The 24,413-nt window shown below is 49.0% G+C and overlaps 1 protein-coding gene across 2 annotated transcripts in view; it reads right to left on the bottom strand.

The window, feature by feature from the left end:
• The window catches only part of LOC115463166, a 222,051-nt gene that overhangs the window by 180,834 nt on the left and 16,804 nt on the right, over positions 1–24,413 (bottom strand). For both annotated transcript variants that reach the window (XM_030193415.1, XM_030193416.1), the window contains exon 2: positions 879–1,016. In XM_030193415.1, coding sequence (XP_030049275.1) covers positions 879–1,016 — 138 coding nt within the window. The remainder of the gene's footprint in view (positions 1–878; positions 1,017–24,413) is intronic.

Genomic DNA, 24,413 nt, shown 5'->3' with positions numbered 1-24,413 from the left:
CTTATTTTGTACCGGGGCAATGGAGGGTTAAGTGACTTGCCCAGAGTCACAAGGAGCTGCAGTGGGAATCAAACTCAGTTCCCCAGGATCAAAGTCCACTGCACTAATCACTAGGCTACTCCTCAAACTTAACGCTTTTTAATTTTTTTTTTTAACAGGCAGGAGTTACAAAGCGTTGGAATGACACAAAGGTTAGGAGGCAGGGAATGGGGGGAGGGGAGGAACCTGGCATGGCCATGACACCCGATCTCAACTAAACCTGAGGGAACAGGCTAGGAGCAAGTCTCAATTCAGAGAGCTGCCAAGGGCACTTAAAACAGTGAAAAAATAAGTGTGATAAAAGAAAAGAAAAAAAAACCTAAAACCTAACTAGGGAAACTAAGAGAGCAAAGAGGTGACACATGGAAGAGAAAGGAGGAAATTAAGACATGAAATACATGCAAAAAAGTTTTACCGCAAAGGAGTATGTCAGCTGTGCTCCATGGAAATCAAAGAATTGAGGCAGTGATGCACAGTCAGGCTTAAATTTGGAAATCAAAGAATTGAGGCAGTGATGCACAATGCACAGTCAGGCTTAAATTTGGAAATCAAAGAATTGAGGCAGTGATGCACAATGCACAGTCAGGCTTAAATTTGGAAATCAAAGAATTGAGGTAGTGATGCACAATGCACAGTCAAGCTTAAATTTTGCAAATGAAAAAGCTAAGGAAATGCACTCTTGCACAGGTTCAGTCAGTTGTCACCCATCTTTGAGGACATTCCTCCTAGTTATCCTCAGAGAACAGAGTAGTACAGTCTAGTGGGCAAGAAAATAGTGAGTCAACCTTGTTTCTGTTAAAGTAACAAAAAAATCTTTAAATAAAAATCAGGGGACCCACCTCTAAAACTTGATCATTTCCTGTGGACTTCCTATTCATATAATGTGCTTGAAGTTCATTGCTTAATTTCCCTCCTTTGTGTAGTGGATTGTTGTGGCAACTTGAACTGGAAAGGTACTTTGATAATTGTCTTGTAACCTTTTAAAATAGAACAGTCAAAATTTTAGAGACAATTGTAAGAATCTTTTTAACTGCACCTAGGCTGGCAAGCATTATATTTAAAGAATTGTGTACCAATATTTCAAGAAATTACCTGTAATGCACTGTATCGCTAGCAAGTTTTCTCTGCGAGTAAAACAAGTCAGATCACAGACAGTACTGGTCAACTTTTGTGAGCATTTATGATTTTACAATCTAGAGCTATATTCTTCTTTATTAGCAATAGAAGGAAAAGCGCCACAAGCAGAGACTACAAATGGATCAGTCATACTGTTATACAAAGGGTCAAAGGAGAACACAACAAAAATTCAGCAAAAAACTGAATTGCTATGTATCGCTTAAGAGAAACGAGTATTTTTTCTCCCCAAGTCTTGCTGAGTAACTTCATGTAGTGGTCCCATTCTATACATCTATTCCAAATCTCAGTAAGGTGATACTACTTGAAAAGTATGGTAGGAAGGAAAAAGAACGATATACTAGCCACTCGTCACCCAGGAAAAAAAAAGTGCCAACCTACAGCTTACACACTAGAGGTAACGATGATGGTGACGATATTGCAAAACCTTCAGGAGATGATAACATCCCTGATACAGCCATACGCCATGGTAAAATTGTTCATGGACTCACTGCCTCAGGAGATAAACCATAGAAATAAATGAACATGCTAAGAGAACTGTTCTGTTAGGTGGACTCTTGAAAAATAAAAAGGAAATTATGGCACAATAGCAACAGGAGATTAATGATTTAAACGGCCAAGACACTCCTGGCCATTTAAATCACTTGTCCATGGCTAAACATGAATATTCAGTGGCACTTATCTGGTCAGTGCACCTGACCATCTATGGTTAGCACCCAATTCAAAACCGGGCAAAGTCGGCACTTATGCGGAAACTGCCAATATTTAGCCTTTAGCCGCATAATATATCCGTATAAATTGGACCACATAAAAAGCGGTCCTGTCTTTATATGGTTCGCCTTATTCAGGTAGGGGCTGAATATTAACTGATAAGTATTAGCCTGCAACACATAACTGGATATTCAATGCTGGTGTCCAGACATGGCCCGGCACTTAATACAGCAAAGATACTAAATTGTAGCAGGTATTCTCCGAGGACAGCAGGCTTTATATTCTCACGCATGGATAGACGCCAATCCACATCATCAGGTTTAGCATTTATGCCCAAGTAAAAAACAGAGCTTTGTGAAGCGCAAGCCACTCTCCACTGCGCAAGCGCAAGTGCCTTCAACTTGCAGCCTGCCATGAGAACACAGTTCCCTCAGTTTAATTTTAAAGGAAAATCAAGGAAAATAAAATAATGAAATGAACAACTCCAAGAGGAGGTGCGCAGGATTATGAGAATATGAAGCCTGCTGTCCTCAGAGAATACCTGCTACAGGTAAGTATATTCGCTTTATCCGAGAACAAGCAGGCTCTCATATTCTCATATATGGGGAATCCCTAGCATCCAGGCTCACCGAAAACAACAAACGCTGGTCAATTGGGCCTCGCAGCGGTGAAGACATAACACAGATTAACCTGAAACTATATACAATCTGAATGAGAGTGCAGCCTGGAACTGAATAAAACGGGCCTAGGAGGATGGAGTTGGATTCTAGACCCCAAATAGATTCTGCAACACTGACTGCCCAAACCGACTGTCACGTCGGGTATCCTGCTGAAGGCAGTAGTGAGATGTGAATGTGTGGACTGATGACCACGTTGCAGCCTTGCAAATCTCTTCAATGGAGGCTGACTTTAAATGAGCCACTGACGCAGCCATGGCTCTACCATTGTGAGCCGAGACATGGCCCTCCAGAATCAGCCCAACCTGGGCATAAGTGAAGGAAATGAAATCTGCTAGCCAATTGGAGATTGTGCGTTTTCCGATGGCGACTCCCCTCCTGCTGGGATCAAAAGAAACAAACAACTGGGCAGACTGTCTAAAGGCTTTGTCCGCTCCACGTAAAAGGCCAATGCTCTCTTGCCGTCCAAGGTGTGCAAACTGCTTTCGCCAGGGCGGGTATGAGGACGGGGAAAGAATGTTGGCAAGACAACTGACTGGTTCAGATGGCACTCCGATACCACCTTTGGCAGGAACTTAGGGTGTATGCGGAGGACTACTCTGTTGTGATGAAATTTGATATAAGGTGCATGTACTACTAAGGCCTGAAGCTCACTGACCCTACGAGCTGAAGTAACAGCCACCAAGGAAACGACCTTCCAGGTCAAGTACTTCAGATGGCAGGAATTCAGTGGTTCAAAAGGAGCTTTCATCAGCTGAGTGATAACGACGTTGAGATCCCATGACACTGGTGGAGGTTTGACAGGGGGCTTTGACAAAAGCAAACCTCTCATGAAGCGAACAACTAAAGGCTGTCCAGAGATAGGCTTACCCTTTACACGGCGATGATAGGCACTAATCACACTAAGATGAACCCTTACTGAGTTGGTTTTGAGGCCAGACTCTGATAAGTGTAGAAGGTATTCAAGCAGGGTATGTGTAGGACAAGAAAGATGGCACACACCAGATGGCAAATCTCCTCCATTTAAGAGAATAAAACTTCTTCGTGGAATCTTTTCTGGAAGCAAGCAAGACTCAGGAGACACCCTCTGAAAGACCCAAGGAGGCGAATTCTAAGCTCTCAACATCCAGGCCATGAAAGCCAGAGACTGGAGTTTGGGATGTAGAAGCAACCCCTCGTTCTGAGTGATGAGGGTTGCAAAACAGTCCAATCTCCACGATTCTTTGGAGGACAACTCCAGAAGAAGAGGGAACCAAATCTGACGTGGCCAGAAGGGTGCAATCAGGATCATGGTTCCGCAGTCTTGCTTGAGTTTCAGCAAAGTCTTCCCTACTAGAGGTATGGGAGGATACACATACAGAAGGCCTGTCCCCCAATGTAGGAGAAAGGCATCTGACGCTAGTCTGTCATGGGCCTGAAGTCTGGAACAGAACTGAGGGACCTTGTGATTGATCTGAATGGCAAAAAGATCCACCGAGGGGGTGCCCCACGCTTGGAAGATTTTGCGGACTACGCCCACGTTCAGTGACCACTCGTGAGGTTGCATTATCCTGCTGAACCTGTTGGCCAGACTGTTGTTTACGCCTGCCAGATAAGTGGCTTGGAGAAACATGCCGTGACGGCGAGCCCAAAGCCACATCTGGACTGCTTCCTGACAGAGAGGGTGAGATCCGGTGCCCCCCTACTTGTTGGTGTAAAACATGGCAACCTGATTGTCTGTCTGAATTAAGATTACTTGGTTGGACAGCCGATCTCTGAAAGCCTTTAGAGCGTTCCAGATCGCTCTTAATTCCAGGAGATTGATCTGCAGACCTCTTTCCTTAAAGGACCAGGCTCTCTAAGTGTGGAGCCCATCTACATGAGTGCCCCACCCCAGGAGAGATGCATCCGTCATCAGCACTTTTCATGGCTGAGGAACTTGGAATGGTCGTCCCATGGTCAAATTGGATCGAATCGTCCACCACTGCAGAGAATTCCGAAAGCCGGTGGACAGTTGGATTACATCCTCTAGATCCCCCGCAGCTTGAAACCACTGGGAAGCTAGGGTCCATTCAGCTGATCTCATATGTAGATGTGCCATGGGCGTGACATGAACTGTGGAGGCCATGTGCCCCAGAAGTCTCAACATCTGCCAAGCCGTGACCTGCTGAGACGCTCAAACCATGGACACCAGGGACAGAAGGTTGTCCGTCCTTGCCTTGGGAACATAAGCTTGAGCTGTCTGAGTGTTCAACAGAGCTCCAATGAATTCCAATTTTTGGACTGGGGTGAGATGGGACTTGGTATAATTTATGACGAACCCCAGTAGCCCTAGCACCCGAACAGTCATTCGCATGGACTCCAGAGCACCTTCCTTTGAGGTGCTCTTCACCAGCCAATCATCGAGATAAGGAAACACATGCACTCCAAGTCTGCGTAGCAACGCTGAGACTACAGTTAGGCACTTGATAAACACTCTGGGCGCAGTCGCCAGGCCAAAAGGCAGTACACGGTACTGAAAGTGCTGTGTTCCCAGCCGAAATTGAAGATATTTCCTGTGAGCTGGAAGCATTGAGCTGTGTGTGTAAGCATCCTTTAAGTCCAGAGAGCATAGCCAATCATTTTCATGAATCATGGGAAGAAGGGTGCCTAGGGAAACCATCCTGAACTTTTCTCGGACAAGAAATTTGTTCAGGGCCCTTAGGTCTAGGATGGGACGCATCCCCCCCTGTTTTCTTTTGCACAAGGAAGTATCTGGAATAGAATCCCTGCCCTTCTTCCCCTGGTGGAACAGGTTCGACCGCTTGGGCCTGTAGAAAGGCAGAGAGTTCCTCTGCAAGTACCTGCCTGTGCTAAGAGCTGTAGGACTGAGCACCCGGTGGGCAATTTGGAGGCTTGCAGTCCAGATTGAGGGTGTATCCTAACTGGACAATTTGAAGAACCCACCGGTCAGAGGTTATAAGAGGCCTCCTTTGGTGAAAAAACATTAACCTCCCCCCAACCGGCAAGTCATCCGGTACGGACACATTTACTGAGGCTATGCTGAACTGGAGCCAGTCAAAAGCCCGTCCCTTGCTTTTGCTGGGGAGCCGCAGTGGCCTTAGGCGCACGCTGTTGACGAGAGCGAGCGTGCTGAGACTGAGCTTGGGCAGGCTGCCAAGAAGCAGGAGTGTACCTATGCCTAGCATAAGAATAGGGAGCAGTCCTCTTTCCTCCAAAAAACCTCCTAGATGAGGAGGTAGTAGCAAAAGACGCCCAGCGGAAGAGAGAATCCATAGCATCATTGTGCTTCTTGATCTTTTCAACTAGATCCTCTACTTTCTCACCAAAAAGGTTATCCCCCCGCCAAGGAACATCCGCCATCCGCCATGTCAAAGACACGCAGCCATGAGAGTCTGCGCATCACTATACCTTGGGCAGCGATCCTGGATGCTACATCAAAAGTGTCGAACGTACCCCTGGCCAGGAATTTTTATATTTTGCTTGCAAAATGCCTATTCCTGGTCCAACGCAGACGTTGACCCACATGCGAGAACAAGCAGCCTGCTTGTCCTCAGAGAAAGAAGCCAGACATCAAAGTATGACTGATCCTGCATTCCATTATTGCGGAGAAAGGCTGTCACGATAAGCCTAACCTCATCACAAATAATGGCCTTGGTAATGTGAAAAGACTGAAAGGTACAGTCATACCTCAATCTCCAAGGATCTCAACTCACAGAAAGTTCTGTAGGGAGATCACAGGTGAATAAGGAAGGTCAGAAAGTCCCCCTGCTGGACTAAAACTATTACATTCTGCAATGTGCACTTTGTGAAAAGTTGAACCTTGAATACTCAGGAGACTCTTGAAGGCCAAACACAGCTGGAAGGAATCCCCTTTCTGTATGCACAAAGCAAATGGAACAACTGCCCATTCCCTAGTGCATCTGGGGACAAGCTCCACTGTGCCGAAACAATGAAGCATCGATAATGTAGCCTTTAGTGCGTGATATATAGGAGTGAGTCTGCATGGAGCTTCTAAGAAAAACACTGCAGTGGAATGGGAGATCCAAGACACAGTGATCTGAGGGCAGAAAGAGGACTTGCCATAGTTGGAGAGGGAACCTGAAAAGGTAGATGCGCCTAGGTTGAAGCACTGGGCCTCCCGAAAGCTAAGATGAGCCAGAGGGGATTAGAAATAAAATCCTGAGGCGTGCCCACTGCCAAGTAGAGATGTGGAGGTTTGTAGGCCTGCAACTAACTGCTCCAGATCGTCTCCCAACAAAAGTGCACCTCTAAAAGGTAGCCCACGCAACGTGACTGAAAGAACACCACAGCTGACCAATGCTTAGGTCTGAGCTATCGCTCTAATGACAGAGACAAGAATAGGCTGGCATGACTGTGCACTATAGCTCCCTGGCGTGGCCGCGCATTAGAGCAACCCAGCGTGACTAATAGCCCGAGCCAGAAGGAGTAGCAGAATAAGGCTGTTAGTACCCTTGTGCCCCACTGATGGTAAGCTGCAGGAGTAGAAGGATCAGACGCCTCTGGATCTCCGTGCACACTCTCAGCTGGTTGCAGGAATCATTACTCTATCCCTCCACATTGAGGTAGCTCTGCAATAAGCTCTAGCTGTCCAACCCCAGGAAAAAAGGTTCAAGCAGAACAGAAACAGTGACACCGCTGGCTGGAGTTCGTATGGCAAGATTTGGCCAATGACAGCGAGCAATACCTGAAAGCAGAACACCAATGCAATGAACCCATATCCCTGTAGCCTAGAGCAAGTTGCCCCAGACATGCAATGACCCGCTTGCCGAAGCCAGCAACATGGGAAAGTGCAGAAAAAGATGCCCCAGCTGCAATAGAGTGGAGTACCACAGCCTACTACTAGTACTTATCATTTCTATAGTGCTACTAGACATATGCAGCACTGTACACTTGAACATGAAGAGAGTCCCTGCTAAACAGAGCTTACAATCTAATTAGGACAGACAAACAGGACAAATAAGGGATAAGGGAATTACTAAGCCTCTACTAGTATGTACCAACCAGCCTGGTACCTGTGACCTGCATGCCAGAAAGCCAGCCACCCTCCAGAACAACTGTCTTCTCAAAGCCCCTTAAATACTGTGCCTGGAGCAAAAGGCAGTATGGCAACACAGAGATGCCATACCTGCCCTGAAATCAGGCTAGAGCTGGCCCCAGAAAACGCGCAAAATGGAAACTTCCCACAGAAACATGGAGCTAGCAGCTAGTATCTGTAAAGATACGAAGCAGGAAAATCCAGCACAAAAATCCACTCAAGACAGGAGAAAGGATTCCCATCTCCCTGGTCCCAAAGAAGGCCAGGAGAGCAGAAAAATGGGCATCAGGACAGAGCCGCCCAGTCAAAATTCATAGAGACCGGGTAACATAAACTTAAACCAGAGAGTGAACTGCTAAGATGAAGCTGTTTTATTGTTTATTAATGTAACTGCTCGCAACTAAACTGAGGGGACTCAATGGTGGCTAACTGAAAGGGAAAGAATACAGAAATCTTGGATAAGCCCGTACAAAGGAACCGACACACATGGTGCACTGCCCTTAGGCTGCTGGCTGGCCCCCATGTGAGGGCCAGCATTGAACCATCTCCAGAACCAGCAATACAATCCGAACCCCCCAGAGGGACAATGTAAAACTGCAACCTGGCCATGCCACTCAGAGGGTATAGGCTGCAGAAGCGGTATCAGAGGCGCCAAACAAAGCACGGGCAGAGCCATGGCGCGAAAACCAGGGCACACCCCCTTTGAAATGTCCAAACCACGGGGGAAGGAGCAGCACCCTTAGGAAGCGTTCCTCTGATCACTTATTCATCCTGCAAGAGAGAAGAACAAATAGCACCAACCAGCTCCCTGCAAAAAGGAGGGGAAAAAAAGGAGGAAGCCAGACCCCCCGCCCCCCCACCACCACCACCACCACACACACACACACACTGGAACTCAAAGGACCCCATCAGGGCAGCAGCCAAGGACTGCAAAGAAATGGAGAGATCAGAAGCCCTGGGGCTTCCAGGGAACCCAAAAAGGCACTGCCTGAGCTGTGTCACAACTTTTTTTAACAGACCGGTGAGTCTGACGTCGGTGCCGGGCAAGATGGTGGAGGCTATTATTAAGGCTATTATTAAGAATAAAATTGCAGAGCATATACAAAAACATGGACTGATGAGACAAAGTCAGCACGGATTTAGTGAAGGGAAGTCTTGCCTCACCAATCTAATGCATTTTTTTGAGGGGGTAAGCAAACATGTGGACAATGGGGAGCCGGTTGATATTGTATATCTGGATTTTCAGAAGGCGTTTGACAAAGTGCCGCACGAAAGACTCCTGAAGAAATTGCAGAGTCATGGAATCGGAGGTAGGGTATTATTATGGATTAAGAACTGGTTGAAAGATAGGAAGCAGAGAGTAGGATTGCGTGGCCAGTATTCTCAGTGGAGGAGGGTAGTTAGTGGGGTCCCGCAGGGGTCTGTGCTGGGTCCGTTGCTTTTTAATGTATTTATAAATGACCTAGAGATGGGAATAACTAGTGAGGTAATTAAATTCGCCGATGACACAAAATTATTCAGGGTCGTCAAGTCGCAGGAGGAATGTGAACGATTACAGGAGGACCTTGCGAGACTGGGAGAATGGGCGTGCAAGTGGCAGATGAAGTTCAATGTTGACAAGTGCAAAGTGATGCATGTGGGTAAGAGGAACCCGAATTATAGCTACGTCTTGCAAGGTTCCGCGTTAGGAGTTACGGATCAAGAAAGGGATCTGGGTGTCGTCGTCGATGATACGCTGAAACCTTCTGCTCAGTGTGCTGCTGCAGCTAGGAAAGCGAATAGAATGTTGGGTGTTATTAAGAAGGGTATGGAGTCCAGGTGTGCGGATGTTATAATGCCGTTGTATCGCTCCATGGTGCGACCGCACCTGGAGTATTGTGTTCAGTACTGGTCTCCGTATCTCAAAAAAGATATAGTAGAATTGGAAAAGGTACAGCGAAGGGCGACGAAAATGATAGTGGGGATGGGACGACTTTCCTATGAAGAGAGGCTGAGAAGGCTAGGGCTTTTCAGCTTGGAGAAGAGACGGCTGAGGGGAGATATGATAGAAGTGTATAAAATAATGAGTGGAATGGATCGGGTGGATGTGAAGCGACTGTTCACGCTATCCAAAAATACTAGGACTAGAGGGCATGAGTTGAAGCTACAGTGTGGTAAATTTAAAACGAATCGGAGAAAATTTTTCTTCACCCAACGTGTAATTAGACTCTGGAATTCATTGCCGGAGAACGTGGTACGGGCGGTTAGCTTGACGGAGTTTAAGGTAAAATTATGTATAATCATACCTGATAATTTTCTTTCCATTAATCATAGCTGATCAATCCATAGACTGGTGGGTTGTGTCCATCTACCAGCAGGTGGAGATAGAGAGCAACTTTTGCCTCCCTATATGTGGTCATGTGCTGCCGGAAACTCCTCAGTATGTCGATATCAAAGCTCCATCCGCAGGACTCAGCACTTAGAGAATTACACCCACGAAGGGACACTCTGCCCAGCTCACCACCGCCGAAACGGGGGAGGGGAATTAACCCAGCTCATCCCCACACAAGTGGGGGAGGGGAATCCGTCCAGCTCAACCCCGCGGAACGGGGGAGGGACACCACACCCGCCGATGCGGGGGGATCTGGCTTATCCTGCAACCGCAACCGCGGGAGGAGCTGACTGACCCGAACACCGCCGAAGCGGGAGGGGTACAAAACTGCCCTACAGCCGCACGAAGCGGGAGGGAGTGCCGGCAGAATTATAAGTCTCAATCCAGCCCCGTAAAACGGAGGGGAGAGGAATGCAGCAGCTCACTGTAACACAAACTCGTCTTAACTCTTGAAGAATCCAAGTGAAAAAACTTGAACACGAAGTCTTTCTGAAGTAACTGAAGAGTAAACTTGAACCTGAAATGCAACCAGAATAAAACAATACAGATATCTGGGAGGGGCTATGGATTGATCAGCTATGATTAATGGAAAGAAAATTATCAGGTATGATTATACATAATTTTACCTTCCATATCATCAAGCTGATCAATCCATAGACTGGTGGGATGTACCGAAGCAGTACTCACCCAGGGCGGGACATAGAAATCCCTGACCGCAACACTGAAGCTCCAAACCGGGCCTCCGCCCGAGCAGCCACAGTCAAGCGGTAATGCTTGGAGAATGTATGGGCCGAAGCCCAAGTTGCCGCCTTGCATATCTCTTCCAAGGAGACGGAACCGGCCTCTGCCATCGAGGCCGCCTGAGCTCTTGTGGAGTGAGCCTTCAGCTGGATAGGCGGCACCTTCCCTGCGGCCACATAAGCCGCTGCAATGGCTTCCTTGACCCATCTTGCCACTGTAGGCTTAGCAGCCTGCAGACCCCTACGAGGACCTGCAAACAGGACAAACAGATGATCCGATTTCCGGAAATCATTGGTCACTTCCAAGTATCTGATGATGACTCGTCTCACATCCAGATATTTAAGAGCAGAGTACTCCTCTGGGTAGTCCTCCCTACGAAAGGAAGGGAGACAGAGCTGCTGATTCACATGGAAGCGAGAAACAATCTTGGGCAGAAAGGAAGGCACTGTGCGAATAGTCACTCCTGCCTCAGTGAACTGCAGAAAAGGCTCTCGACATGAGAGCGCCTGGAGCTCGGAAACTCTTCTGGCTGAAGTGATAGCCACCAAAAAGACTGCTTTCAACGTCAGGTCTTTCAGAGATGCCCTCGACAAGGGTTCAAACGGCGGCTTCTGCAATGCTCTTAGCACCAGGTTGAGATTCCACGCAGGCACCACTGAGTGCAGAGGAGGGCGCAGGTGATTAACTCCCTTGAGAAAGCGCACCACATCTGGCTGGGAAGCCAGGGAAGCACCCTTCAGGCGGCCCCTGAAGCAAGCCAGAGCCGCTACCTGGACCTTAAGGGAACTGAGCGACAGGCCTTTGTCCAGACCTTCTTGCAGGAACGCCAACACTGAAGAAATTGGAGCAGTGAAGGGAGAAAGTGAGCCTGCTTCACACCACGCTGCAAAGATACGCCAAACCCTGGCGTAAGCAGTAGAAGTAGAGCGTTTCCTCGCTCTCAGCATAGTGGCGATGACCTTGTCTGAGAAGCCCTTCTTCCTCAGACGCTGCCGCTCAATAGCCAGGCCGTAAGACCAAAGGGGGAGGGATCCTCCATCACCACGGGACCCTGATGTAACAGGCCCTGCTCCACTGGCAGCCGCAGAGGATCGTCGATTGAGAGCCTGATCAAGTCCGCATACCAGGGACGTCTGGGCCAATCCGGACCCACCAGGATTATCCTGCCGGGATGTCTTGCCACCCGGTCTAGGACCCTGCCCAACATGGGCCAGGGTGGGAACACATAGAGAAGCTCTTGTGTCGGCCATTGTTGGAGAAGAGCATCTACTCCCAGGGATCGAGGGTCCCGTCCTCTGCTGAAGAAGCGCGGCACTTGGCAATTGGCCGATGACGCCATCAGATCTAGGCTCGGCTGGCCCCAGCGCTTCGTGATGTCCAAGAACGCCTGAGCAGATAGCTGCCACTCTCCGGGCTCCAAGGTATGGCGACTGAGAAAGTCCGCCTTGACATTCATGACTCCGGCAATGTGGGCCGCTGACAGCTGTTCCAGGTTCGCTTCCGCCCACTGGCATAGACTCATAGCCTCCTTGGCTAGAGGGGCGCTCTTGGTACCTCCCTGGCGGTTGACATAGGCCACAGCCGTGGCATTGTCCGACAGTACCCGTACAGGCTTCAGCACCAGTACCGGGATGAACTCCAAAAGCGCCAACCGAATGGCTCTGAGTTCCAGGAGGTTGATAGACCACTTCGCCTCTGCAGGAGACCAGAGCCCCTGCGCTGTCCTTCCCAAGCAGTGGGCTCCCCAGCCCGACAATGAGGCGTCCGTCGTGACGACAATCCACTCTGGGGTGACCAGAGGCATTCCTGCAGACAACTTGTCTGCCTGCATCCACCAGCTCAGCGCCTTGCGCACTGCTGGATCCAAGGGAAGACGCACCGCATAATCCTCCGACATCGGAGTCCAGCGCTGCAGCAGAGAGTGTTGTAGTGGTCTCATATGAGCCCTGGCCCAGGGCACTACTTCCATCGTGGCCGTCATAGAGCCCAACAGCTGCACATAGTCCCAAGCCCGAAGAGGAGAGGCTACCAGGAACTGGTCCACCTGAGCCTGAAGTTTGACAATCCGATTGTCTGGCAGGAACACTCTGCCCACTTGGGTGTCGAATCGAACTCCCAGATACTCCAGGGACTGAGTCGGGCGCAGCTGGCTCTTCTCCCAGTTGATGATCCATCCCAGGGAGCTCAAAAGAGCAACTACCCGGTCCACAGCTTTGCCGCACTCTGCATAAGAGGGGGCTCGGATCAACCAGTCGTCCAGATAAGGATGGACTTGTACTCCTTCCTTTCGCAGGAAGGCCGCTATGACCACCATTACTTTGGAAAAGGTCCGCGGAGCAGTAGCCAACCCGAACGGGAGGGCTCTGAACTGGAAGTGTCGGCCCAGGACTGCAAAACGCAGAAAGCGTTGATGAGGAGGCCAGATGGGAATATGCAGGTACGCTTCCTTGATGTCCAAGGAAGCCAGGTACTCCCCTGCCTTCACTGCCGCTATAACAGAGCGGAGAGTCTCCATGCGAAAGTGCCGCACTTTCAAGGCCCGATTGACCCCTTTGAGGTCGAGGATAGGCCGGACAGAACCTCCTTTCTTTGGTACCACAAAGTAAATGGAGTAACGCCCCTTGCCAAGCTGACTTTCTGGCACCGGAACGACCGCACCCAGGCGGATCAGATTGTCCAAAGTCTGCTGCACTGCCACAGCTTTGACCGGAGACTTGCAGGGAGAGAGTACAAACCCGTCTCTTAAGGGTCGGCAGAACTCTAGCTTGTAGCCGTCTCTGATGACTTCCAGCACCCAAGCGTCTGAAGTTATTGTGGTCCACTCGCCCAGAAACGAGGACAGCCGTCCTCCAATCTGCACTGGGGCGTGGACCAAGACCCCGTCATTGGGTACGAGACCCTGGGGGAGGACCGGAGGGAGCACCTCCGGGACGGCGGTCTCTGCGAAAGGAACGCTGCTTGGGGGAGAAATGCCTCTTAAAGGAAGAGGGGGCAGAAGAACCCGACCTGCCCGGGCGGTACCGACGGGCTTCCTGAAACCGTCCTCTGGAGGTACCGGGACGAGCACTAGCCCGAGCCCTGACCTCTGGTAACTTCTTGCCCTTAGATGTGCCGAGATCGGTCACGATTTTGTCCAGCTCGACCCCAAAGAGCAGCTTGCCTTTAAAAGGCAACCTAGCCAGGCGGGATTTAGAGGCGTGGTCAGCAGACCAATGTTTCAGCCAAAGCCACCGCCGCGCAGAGACTGTCTGAGCCATGCCTTTAGCTGAGGCTCTCAAGACATCATACAGCAAGTCTGCCACATAGGCTAAGCCCGATTCCAGGGCTGGCCAATCATCCCTCAAGGAATGATCCGAGGGGGAAGCCCGCTGCACCATAGTCAGGCACGCCCTGGCCACATAGGAGCCGCAAACTGAGGCCTGCAAACTTAAAGCAGCCGCCTCAAAGGACGACCTTAAGGCCGCCTCCAATCTCCTGTCTTGGGCGTCCTTTAGGGCCGTGCCACCTTCCACCGGCAATGCCGTTTTCTTAGTCACCGCAGTGATTAAAGAATCCACGGTAGGCCACAGATAGGCCTCACGTTCACTCACAGCCAAAGGATAGAGGCGGGACATAGCCCTAGCCACTTTAAGGCTCGCTTCTGGGACATCCCATTGAGCCGAAATTAAGGTGTGCATGGCATCATGCACGTGGAAGGTTCTAGGCGGGCGCTTCGTCCCCAGCATAATGGCAGAGCCAACAGGGGCTGAGGGAGAGACGTCCTCCGGAGAGGAAATCTTCAAAGTGTCCATGGCCTGTAACAACAGGTTGGGCAAATCCTCTGGGCGAAAAAGCCGCGCTGCAGAGGGGTCATCCGCTCCATCCGAGCGGGGATCCGTCTCCTCCAAGGAATCCGCAAAGGACCGTTGGGAGACCTCAGACACGCTGCCCTCATCTACATCGGAGGAGACAAATTCCTCCAAGGCCTGGGAATCAACCCGAGGGCGTTTACCTCTGGGAACCTCAACCTCTTTACCAGACGAGGGAGCGGGGGCAGCGTTGTGCATGAGGAAGGCCTGATGCAGCAGCAAAACAAACTCGGGGGAGAAACCCCCCAGACTGTGCACTTCCGCAGCCTGGGCAACAGCCCTAGGCGCACTCTCAACCGGCGCTCGCAACAGCGGGGGAGAGGCCTGCTGCGCATCCAAAATGGCGTCCGGCGCGAAACTCCGCGAAGGAGCCGCGCGGGAAGAACGGCTCTTAACTTTAGCCGCTTCTGTGCCGTCGCCCAAATTAAGGGCGTTCATGGCATTAATGTCTCCAACCTCAAGGGCGGCCCAAGAAGAAGCCGTCCGAGCCGCGTGGCCGGCCAAAATGGCGGAGGCGAGGAGCGGGGGATGGGCGTTTATGGCGGGAAAAACCGCCACGCCGGAGGAAGGACCGGGACATTCATCGGTCACGAAACTGCCACCCAACAAGGGCGAATCAGGCTTTAAGACCCCCGCATCCCCTCTAGAAGCGCTCAAGCGACCCGGGGAGCGACCCTTTGCGCCCTCGCCCTCCGACGCCATGTGCCACGAGGAGAAGAATCGGGGAACCCCCGCCCGCTATAAAAAGGTAAAATTACCTGCTGTCCGCTCCGAGTTGTAACGACCTGGTGTCCCAGTGAGTAGCTGCAATAGACGCTTAAATAAACGTCGAAATAAACGCCTTTAAAGACGTTTAAAATTTTTTTTTTTTTTTTTTAACGGAGCCAGCGGGAGGGGGGAGAAAAGGAGGGACCTGGCACCACCAGGTTTGCACTTGCTCAAAAGAGCCCTCAACCCCAGGCACTCAACAAAACCTAAAAATTAGGCTTGGAGGCCTAGCCAGAGCTGCTGCTGCTGTGTGTGACCACCACCTGCTGAGATAGAGAACATACTGAGGAGTTTCCGGCAGCACATGACCACATATAGGGAGGCAAAAGTTTGCTCTCTATCTCCACCTGCTGGTAGATGGACACAACCCACCAGTCTATGGATTGATCAGCTTGATGATATGGAAAAAGGGGTTAGATAGATTCCTAAAGGACAAGTCCATAGACCGCTATTAAATGGACTGGAAAAATTCCTCATTTTTAGGTATAACTTGTCTGGAATGTTTTTACGTTTGGGGAGCGTGCCAGGTGCCCTTGACCTGGATTGGCCACTGTCGGTGACAGGATGCTGGGCTAGATGGACCTTTGGTCTTTCCCAGTATGGCACTACTTATGTACTTATGTACTTATGTAAACTAAACTCCAGGGAGACAGCCTCAAAACCCTCTACCACCAACAGAAACGGCTGCAGCCATCAACCACAAAGGCAGAAAACCTGTGGAAGAGCCAGGTCAGACAAAGCAGACAGTGCATTCCCAGACTGTGTAGCAACCACCTGTCTCCTGAAAAGATGCATCACGCGCCTCCCTGCACGGGAAACCATCGCAGCCTCAGTGTTCCCGGCCTCCCCTGACATCAGGGAACCGGCACAGCCTTTCGGGCCTGGCCCCGCTGCTGCTCTCCGCTGAGTACAGCGGGAGCATCGCTTAACAGTCCTGGAGCCCTAACTCACCCATAGCGCCAGCTGATGGGAGTCTCACAGAAGGAAGCTAATGCTGTTGCAAATACCTCCATGGACTGATCCCCTCCAAAGCCCACAACTGGAAATCCAGAAAGCCTCCGGCAGCCAATCTAGAGCTAGTAAATACAGAAGAATGAACTGCCCACTAGCTGCCCTTTTTTTTTTAAGCTGAGCTACTGAGGAAGGAGAATGGAGACAGGGCAGGAGGGGGGGAGTAAAGGGTGGGAGAGGGACCTGGAGGGACCAGGTGTACCCCCTAAAGGCAGCACCGCTAAGCTGCATACCCCAAGCTACAGGACCTAGCACCAGATAAAGCCAGGAGCATGGGAGAGAATACTGACTGGCCAGGGAGCATTCTGTCCCATAAGACAGTGCAATTCAGCGCTCACTATCTCCACCTGCTAGTAGATGCACACAACCCACAAGTCTCTGGATTCATCTGCTACTGAAACTAAGGAACTGTAATAGATGAGTTGAAAATGGAAACATACATAAGTGCATAAGTATTGCCATACTGGGACAGACCTAAAGTCAATCGAGCCCAGCATTCTGTTTCTAACAGTGGCCAATCCAGGTCACAAGTACCTGGCAAGATCCCAAAAAAGTACAATACATTTTATGCTGCTTATTCTAGAAATAAGCAGTGGATTTTCCCCAAGTCCATTTTAATAATGGTCTATGGACTTTTCTTTTAGAAAGCCAGCCAAACCTTTTTTTAAACTCCGCTAAGCTAACTGCTTTTACTACATTCTCTGGCAATGAATTCCAGAGTTTAATTACACGTTGAGTGAAGAAAATTTGTTTTAAATTTACTACTTTGTAACTTCATCGCGTGCCCCCTAGTCCTAGTATTTTTGGAAAGAGTAAACAAGTGATTCACCTGTTCCACTCCAATCAGTATTTTTTTAACAATTTTGAATAATTGTGTCAGCAAATTTAATTACCTCACTAGTTATCCCAATCTCTAGATCATTTATAAATACATTAAAAAGCAGCAGTCCCAGCACAGACCCCTGGGGAACCCCACTAGCTACCCTTCTCCATTGAGAATACTGACCATTTAACCCCACTCTCTGTTTCCTATCTTTTAACCAGTTTTTAATCCACAATAGGACACTTGAAATGCCTTTTGAAAATCGACATACACAATATTGACCAGATCACCTTTATCCACATGTTTGTTTACCCCTTCAAAGAAATGTAATAGATTGGTGAGGCACTAAATCCATGTTGGCTTTGTCTCACTAATCCATGCTTTTGAATATGCTCTGTAATTTTGTTCTTTATAATAGTCTCTATCATTTTGCCAGGCACCAATGTCAGGCTCACTGGTCTAAAATTTCCCGGATCCCCTCTGGAACCTTTTTTAAAAATCTGCGTTACATTGGCCACCCTCCAATCTTCTGGTACCATGAGTTCCAGAAATGAAAGAGCACAATAAATGAAGGACTGGAACAGAAGTTAACTAAGGAAGATGAAATGCAGGAGAAAAATCTAGAAGCAATTTAGAACAAATTTAGCATCTGGGAGCTGCAGAGGAAACCCGTGGGGACACACCCAACAGGGTGAATGGGTAAGAGGGGTAGGGGGGTGGGGACGTGCACCCCTCCCCCCACCCCCAAAATCCCATAGGACTATTCTGGAGCCTCGCTCAGTAGCACTAAGGAGTGCGACTAGGGACTGTGGAGCCAAGCTCCACACTGGACCAGGTATAGTATGTGACTGTGAACCTGAGAGCGGCTGTTAGGCTCAACCACGATATACAGCCATGGTAAACAGAGTGGGGAGCTAGGCTGGGAACAGGAGCACCAACAGCAGACCTGCTGGAAGATAGAGAAAAATACTGGATTGTTCCAGGGAGCACCGCAGCTTATACAGTGATATCACTGGTAGAATTCAGTTTTCTCTACCTCCATCTGCTAGCAGGAGAGAGTAACAACCTATTCGTTCAGAACAGTGGAGCTGACGCTAAGAAATTAGCAGTTGAGCTGCTAGCCTATTTGAACATAGATAAATATGCTAGGTTGCAGGACAGGGAAAGACTATACAAGATGAATTTAATATTTAGGACTAGATTCAATAAATGGTGCTGAAAAAATGAAACTTAAAAAAATCCGCATGGAACGCTATTCTCTAAATAACTTTCCAAGGTGCATGCCATTTATAGAATAGCACTTAGAGCCGATTTCTGTGCCAAACTTTGGGCACAAAGATTTACAGCAACTGAAACCTGGTGTAAATCCTGGCGTATAAGTTAGGCACAGATCCCCAATATTCAATAACTAGCCGTTGAGCCCGTGAAAACGGGCTACTTTTGGAATGGGGGGGTTTCCGAGCCCCCCCCCCCCCCCCCGGAGTCGCCGCCGCCGCCCCTCCACCCGGCCCAAGCAGCACTGTAAACTTACATCAGCACGCAGCAGCAGGCACATCAGCAAAGCTGCCTTCGGGGCGGGCTTCCTTCTCCGCCTGTGTCCCGCCCTCATGTGACGTAACGTCGGCGAGGGCGGGACAAAGGCAGAGAAGGAAGCCCGACGGCAGCTTTGCTGATGTGCCTGCTGCTGCGTGGTGATGTAAGCTCACAGTGCTCGGGCCAGATGGAGGGGCGGCGGCGACTCCGGGGGAGGGGGAGCGGTTCAGACGTCTGCAGCATGCCAGTAGAGACTTCCCTCTCTGTCCCGCCCCCATCATCATGTATTGAAGCGGGGGCGGGGCAGAGAGGGAAGTCTCTACTGCGCATTTGCGAGTGAGTACGGTCACTCGCCGTTTATATGTTTGATACTGTGTTTATCTTTAGTGAACGCCCCAGACCTGCCCATGCCCCTCCCATGGCCACAGCCCCTTCTGAGTTGGGCGCTAAAAGATCTGCATGTGAATCTTTAAAGAATAGCCTTATCAAGATGCAAAGGCAAATCTAAACTGTTGTAAATGAATGCCAATAATTGATTGTTAGCTTCCAATTATTGGTACTAATTGGCTTGAAATAACAACAAAAGTGTTGGAAAACTACAAAATTGTGAGGGTAGGGGTAGGACGTGTGCATGTATGTCTGCATACGTCTTCTTATTGTACTCGTTGTTTAAACTCTAAAATAATGGTAAAATTGGGAGACAAGGCATTTTTCAGAAGTGCCACAATAGCATCGTGAGGCTCAAAGTTAAGGGGGAGGAATATGTAGAAGCAGATAAGGACAAAGCTGAACTGCTTAACAATTATTTCTGTTCTGTGTTCACAGATGAAAGGCCGGTGGTAGGACCACAGAAAACAAATGCTAATGGGGATGGATGTATGGTAGAGCAGGACCGATTCTCAGAAGACTGCTCATGAGGAGCTACTAAACTAAAAGTAGACAAAGCGATGGGGCCTGAAGAAATACATCCGAGGGTACTCAAGGAACTCAGAGATGCTCTGGCGGCTCTGCTATCTGACCTCTTCAATGCTTCCTTATAGTCTGGAGTGGTCCCGGAGGACTGGAGAAGGGCAGATGTGGTCTCTCTGAACAAGAGCGGAAGTAAGGAGGCGGTTGGAAATTACAGACCTGTGGTGGGAGGCGGGGATAGTGCTGGGCAGACTTATATGGTCTGTGCCAGAGCCAATGGTGGGAAGTGGGGCTGGTGGTTGGGAGGCAGGGATAGTGCTGGGCAGACTTATACGGTCTGTGCCCTGAAAATGACAGATACAAATCAAGGTAAGATACACACAAAAAGTAGCACATATGAGTATCTTGTTGGGCAGACTGGATGGACCATGCAGGTCTTTTTCTGCCGTCATCTACTATGTTACTATGTCTGACATCGGTGGTGAGTAAACTAATGGAAACGCTTCTAAGGCAGCATGGTTTCACTAAAGGCAGGTTGTGTCAGACAAATCTAATTGATTTCCTTGACTGGGTAACCAAACAGTTGGATGTGGGAGGGGCACTTGACATGGTGTACTTGAATTTTAGCAAAGCCTTTGACACAGTTCCACACAGGCGACTGATAAACAAATTGAGTGCCCTCGCTACGGATCCAAAGTGACTGACTGGGTCAAAAACTGGTTAAGCAGGAGGAGACAGAGGGTAGTGGTAAATGGAGCTTGTTCTGAGGAAAGGGATGCTATCAGTGGTGTGCCGCAGTGATCTGTCCTCAGGCCGACTCTCTTTAACACCTTTGTTTGTACAGAAAAACAGGACTTGGGGGCGATTGTGTTTGATGACCTTAACGTGGCCAAATAGGTAGATAAGGCAATAGCCAAAGCCAGAAGGATGCTTGGGTGCTTAAGTAGAGGGATGACCAGCAGGGAAAAAAGAGGCGAAAGTGCACTTGTATTAAGTCCCTGGTGAGGCCCCATTTGAGAGTACTGCATGCAATTCTGGAGACCGCACCTACTGAAAGATATAAACAGGAAGGAGTTGGTCCAAAGGGCAGCTACAAAATTGGTAAGCTGTCTTTGTCATAAAATATATAAGGAAAGGCTTATGAACTTCAACATGTATAAGCTGGAAGAGAGGCAGGAGAGAGGGAATATGATAGAGACATTTAAATACCTCGGTGGCATTAATGTGCAGGAGGAGAGACTTTTCCAATTAAAGGAAAACTCTGGAATGAGAGGGCATAGGATGAAGTTAAGAGGAAATAGGCTGAGGAGGAATCTAAGAAAATACTCTTTCATACAAAAAGGGTGATGGATGCATAGAATGGTCTCCCAGTGGAGGTCGTGGAGACAAAGACTGTGTCAAAATTCAAAAACGCATGGGACAAGCACATGGGATCCCTTGGGAAAAGGAGGAATTAGTGGTTACTGAGGATGGGCAGACTGGATGGGCCAATTGGCCCTTACCTGCCATTATGTTCCTACCCAAAGGATTTTGTTCTTTATTTATTAAATTAGGATTTCTCTTGGAATGGGGACTGCAGACTCTCTATAATGTTATTTTATGCAATCACAGTGAAAGAAATCAGAAGGAAAAACAGCCTCGAAAATAAAATCAAGTAAAGATTTTATCTTCATTTTTTTTCTTAATTTTCTATATCATTTCAATTTTCCCTGTTAATACTACATTGATAAAATATGTAGAAATAAACAAATTAAATTCACTCATCATTGCCTGTATGGAATGGTTAATGTTCATCTATCAGAGGTTAACAAAAGAAAATACTCCTTGCAGAACATTTTTCAATTGAATAAGACAAGTTTCAATGCAACCTTGATGAAATAAAATTGCTTTCCAATAAACATAGTTGCAAAGTATTTAATGTTCAACCTATGCTGACTGCACACAAACAGTAAATCACATTTTCTATAATAACTTACTATGGTTTGACACTTAATAAATGACTCTCTCTCCATATATAGCTCAAAAGGTATTGGAACCTGTCTCAATGATGGAAGTTTTTTTTTTTTCTTGTACTAATGTATAAGCTCAGTGGAGACAGGGTATTCAATCTTCCCCATTTTTTCAACAGGGGTAACTACTGCAGTGCTGCTCCTGCTGATACTTTTTAACTTAACTTTGTACTACAAAAACAGGAGCATGCTACCCAGATCCACTGCTAACTCCACAGGTATTAGGCTTCTGGCATTAAACTTTAAAAAAAAATGAAAGAGAAGTTTTTTTAAACTAAAACCTAGAAGAAATCAGTGCACATGGCTCAGTATAAAGTATCTTCAAGAGACACAGACTAAATACTAAAGTTAAAATATCCTGACAGAGAGGTCATGGAAGGCATAGTAACGAAACAACTTACTGAAAACCTAAATACACACTCAATCCTACACGAGTCTCAATCAGGATTTCGGTCAAATCACAGCACCGAAACAGTTCTGGTGTCCGCTATGAACTCATTTAGACAAGCAATTGCAACTGGTAACAACATACTCCTACAATTCGACATGTCCAGCGCCTTTGACATGGTTAATCATGAAGGTAAAATTATGTATAATCATACCTGATAATTTTCTTTCCATTAATCATAGCTGATCAATCCATAGACTGGTGGGTTGTGTCCATCTACCAGCAGGTGGAGATAGAGAGCAAACTTTTGCCTCCCTATATGTGGTCATGTGCTGCCGGAAACTCCTCAGTATGTCGATATCAAAGCTCCATCCGCAGGACTCAGCACTTAGAGAATTACACCCACGAAGGGACACTCTGCCCAGCTCACCACCGCCGAAACGGGGGAGGGGAATTAACCCAGCTCATCCCCACACAAGTGGGGGAGGGGAATCCGTCCAGCTCATCCCCGCGGAGCGGGGGAGGGACACCACCCCGCCGATGCGGGGGGATCTGGCTTATCCTGCAACCGCAACCGAAGGAGGAGCTGACTGACCCGAACACCGCCGAAGCGGGAGGGGTACAAAACTGCCCTACAGCCGCACGAAGCGGGAGGGAGTGCCGGCAGAATTATAAGTCTCAATCCAGCCCCGTAAAACGGAGGGGAGAGGAATGCAGCAGCTCACTGTAACACAAACTCGTCTTAACTCTTGAAGAATCCAAGTGAAAAAACTTGAACACGAAGTCTTTCTGAAGTAACTGAAGAGTAAACTTGAACCTGAAATGCAACCAGAATAAAACAATACAGATATCTGGGAGGGGCTATGGATTGATCAGCTATGATTAATGGAAAGAAAATTATCAGGTATGATTATACATAATTTTACCTTCCATATCATCAAGCTGATCAATCCATAGACTGGTGGGATGTACCGAAGCAGTACTCACCCAGGGCGGGACATAGAAATCCCTGACCGCAACACTGAAGCTCCAAACCGGGCCTCCGCCCGAGCAGCCACAGTCAAGCGGTAATGCTTGGAGAATGTATGGGCCGAAGCCCAAGTTGCCGCCTTGCATATCTCTTCCAAGGAGACGGAACCGGCCTCTGCCATCGAGGCCGCCTGAGCTCTTGTGGAGTGAGCCTTCAGCTGGATAGGCGGCACCTTCCCTGCGGCCACATAAGCCGCTGCAATGGCTTCCTTGACCCATCTTGCCACTGTAGGCTTAGCAGCCTGCAGACCCCTACGAGGACCTGCAAACAGGACAAACAGATGATCCGATTTCCGGAAATCATTGGTCACTTCCAAGTATCTGATGATGACTCGTCTCACATCCAGATATTTAAGAGCAGAGTACTCCTCTGGGTAGTCCTCCCTACGAAAGGAAGGGAGACAGAGCTGCTGATTCACATGGAAGCGAGAAACAATCTTGGGCAGAAAGGAAGGCACTGTGCGAATAGTCACTCCTGCCTCAGTGAACTGCAGAAAAGGCTCTCGACATGAGAGCGCCTGGAGCTCGGAAACTCTTCTGGCTGAAGTGATAGCCACCAAAAAGACTGCTTTCAACGTCAGGTCTTTCAGAGATGCCCTCGACAAGGGTTCAAACGGCGGCTTCTGCAATGCTCTTAGCACCAGGTTGAGATTCCACGCAGGCACCACTGAGTGCAGAGGAGGGCGCAGGTGATTAACTCCCTTGAGAAAGCGCACCACATCTGGCTGGGAAGCCAGGGAAGCACCCTTCAGGCGGCCCCTGAAGCAAGCCAGAGCCGCTACCTGGACCTTAAGGGAACTGAGCGACAGGCCTTTGTCCAGACCTCCTTGCAGGAACGCCAACACTGAAGAAATTGGAGCAGTGAAGGGAGAAAGTGAGCCTGCTTCACACCACGCTGCAAAGATACGCCAAACCCTGGCGTAAGCAGTAGAAGTAGAGCGTTTCCTCGCTCTCAGCATAGTGGCGATGACCTTGTCTGAGAAGCCCTTCTTCCTCAGACGCTGCCGCTCAATAGCCAGGCCGTAAGACCAAAGGGGGAGGGATCCTCCATCACCACGGGACCCTGATGTAACAGGCCCTGCTCCACTGGCAGCCGCAGAGGATCGTCGATTGAGAGCCTGATCAAGTCCGCATACCAGGGACGTCTGGGCCAATCCGGACCCACCAGGATTATCCTGCCGGGATGTCTTGCCACCCGGTCTAGGACCCTGCCCAACATGGGCCAGGGCGGGAACACATAGAGAAGCTCTTGTGTCGGCCATTGTTGGAGAAGAGCATCTACTCCCAGGGATCGAGGGTCCCGTCCTCTGCTGAAGAAGCGCGGCACTTGGCAATTGGCCGATGACGCCATCAGATCTAGGCTCGGCTGGCCCCAGCGCTTCGT

The sequence above is a fragment of the Microcaecilia unicolor genome, chromosome 2, assembly GCF_901765095.1.
Source record: "Microcaecilia unicolor chromosome 2, aMicUni1.1, whole genome shotgun sequence".
In the NCBI taxonomy this organism is placed as follows: domain Eukaryota; kingdom Metazoa; phylum Chordata; class Amphibia; order Gymnophiona; family Siphonopidae; genus Microcaecilia; species Microcaecilia unicolor.
The sequence above is the reverse complement of the archived record's forward strand: the minus strand, read 5'-3'. Positions and strand labels throughout refer to the sequence as shown.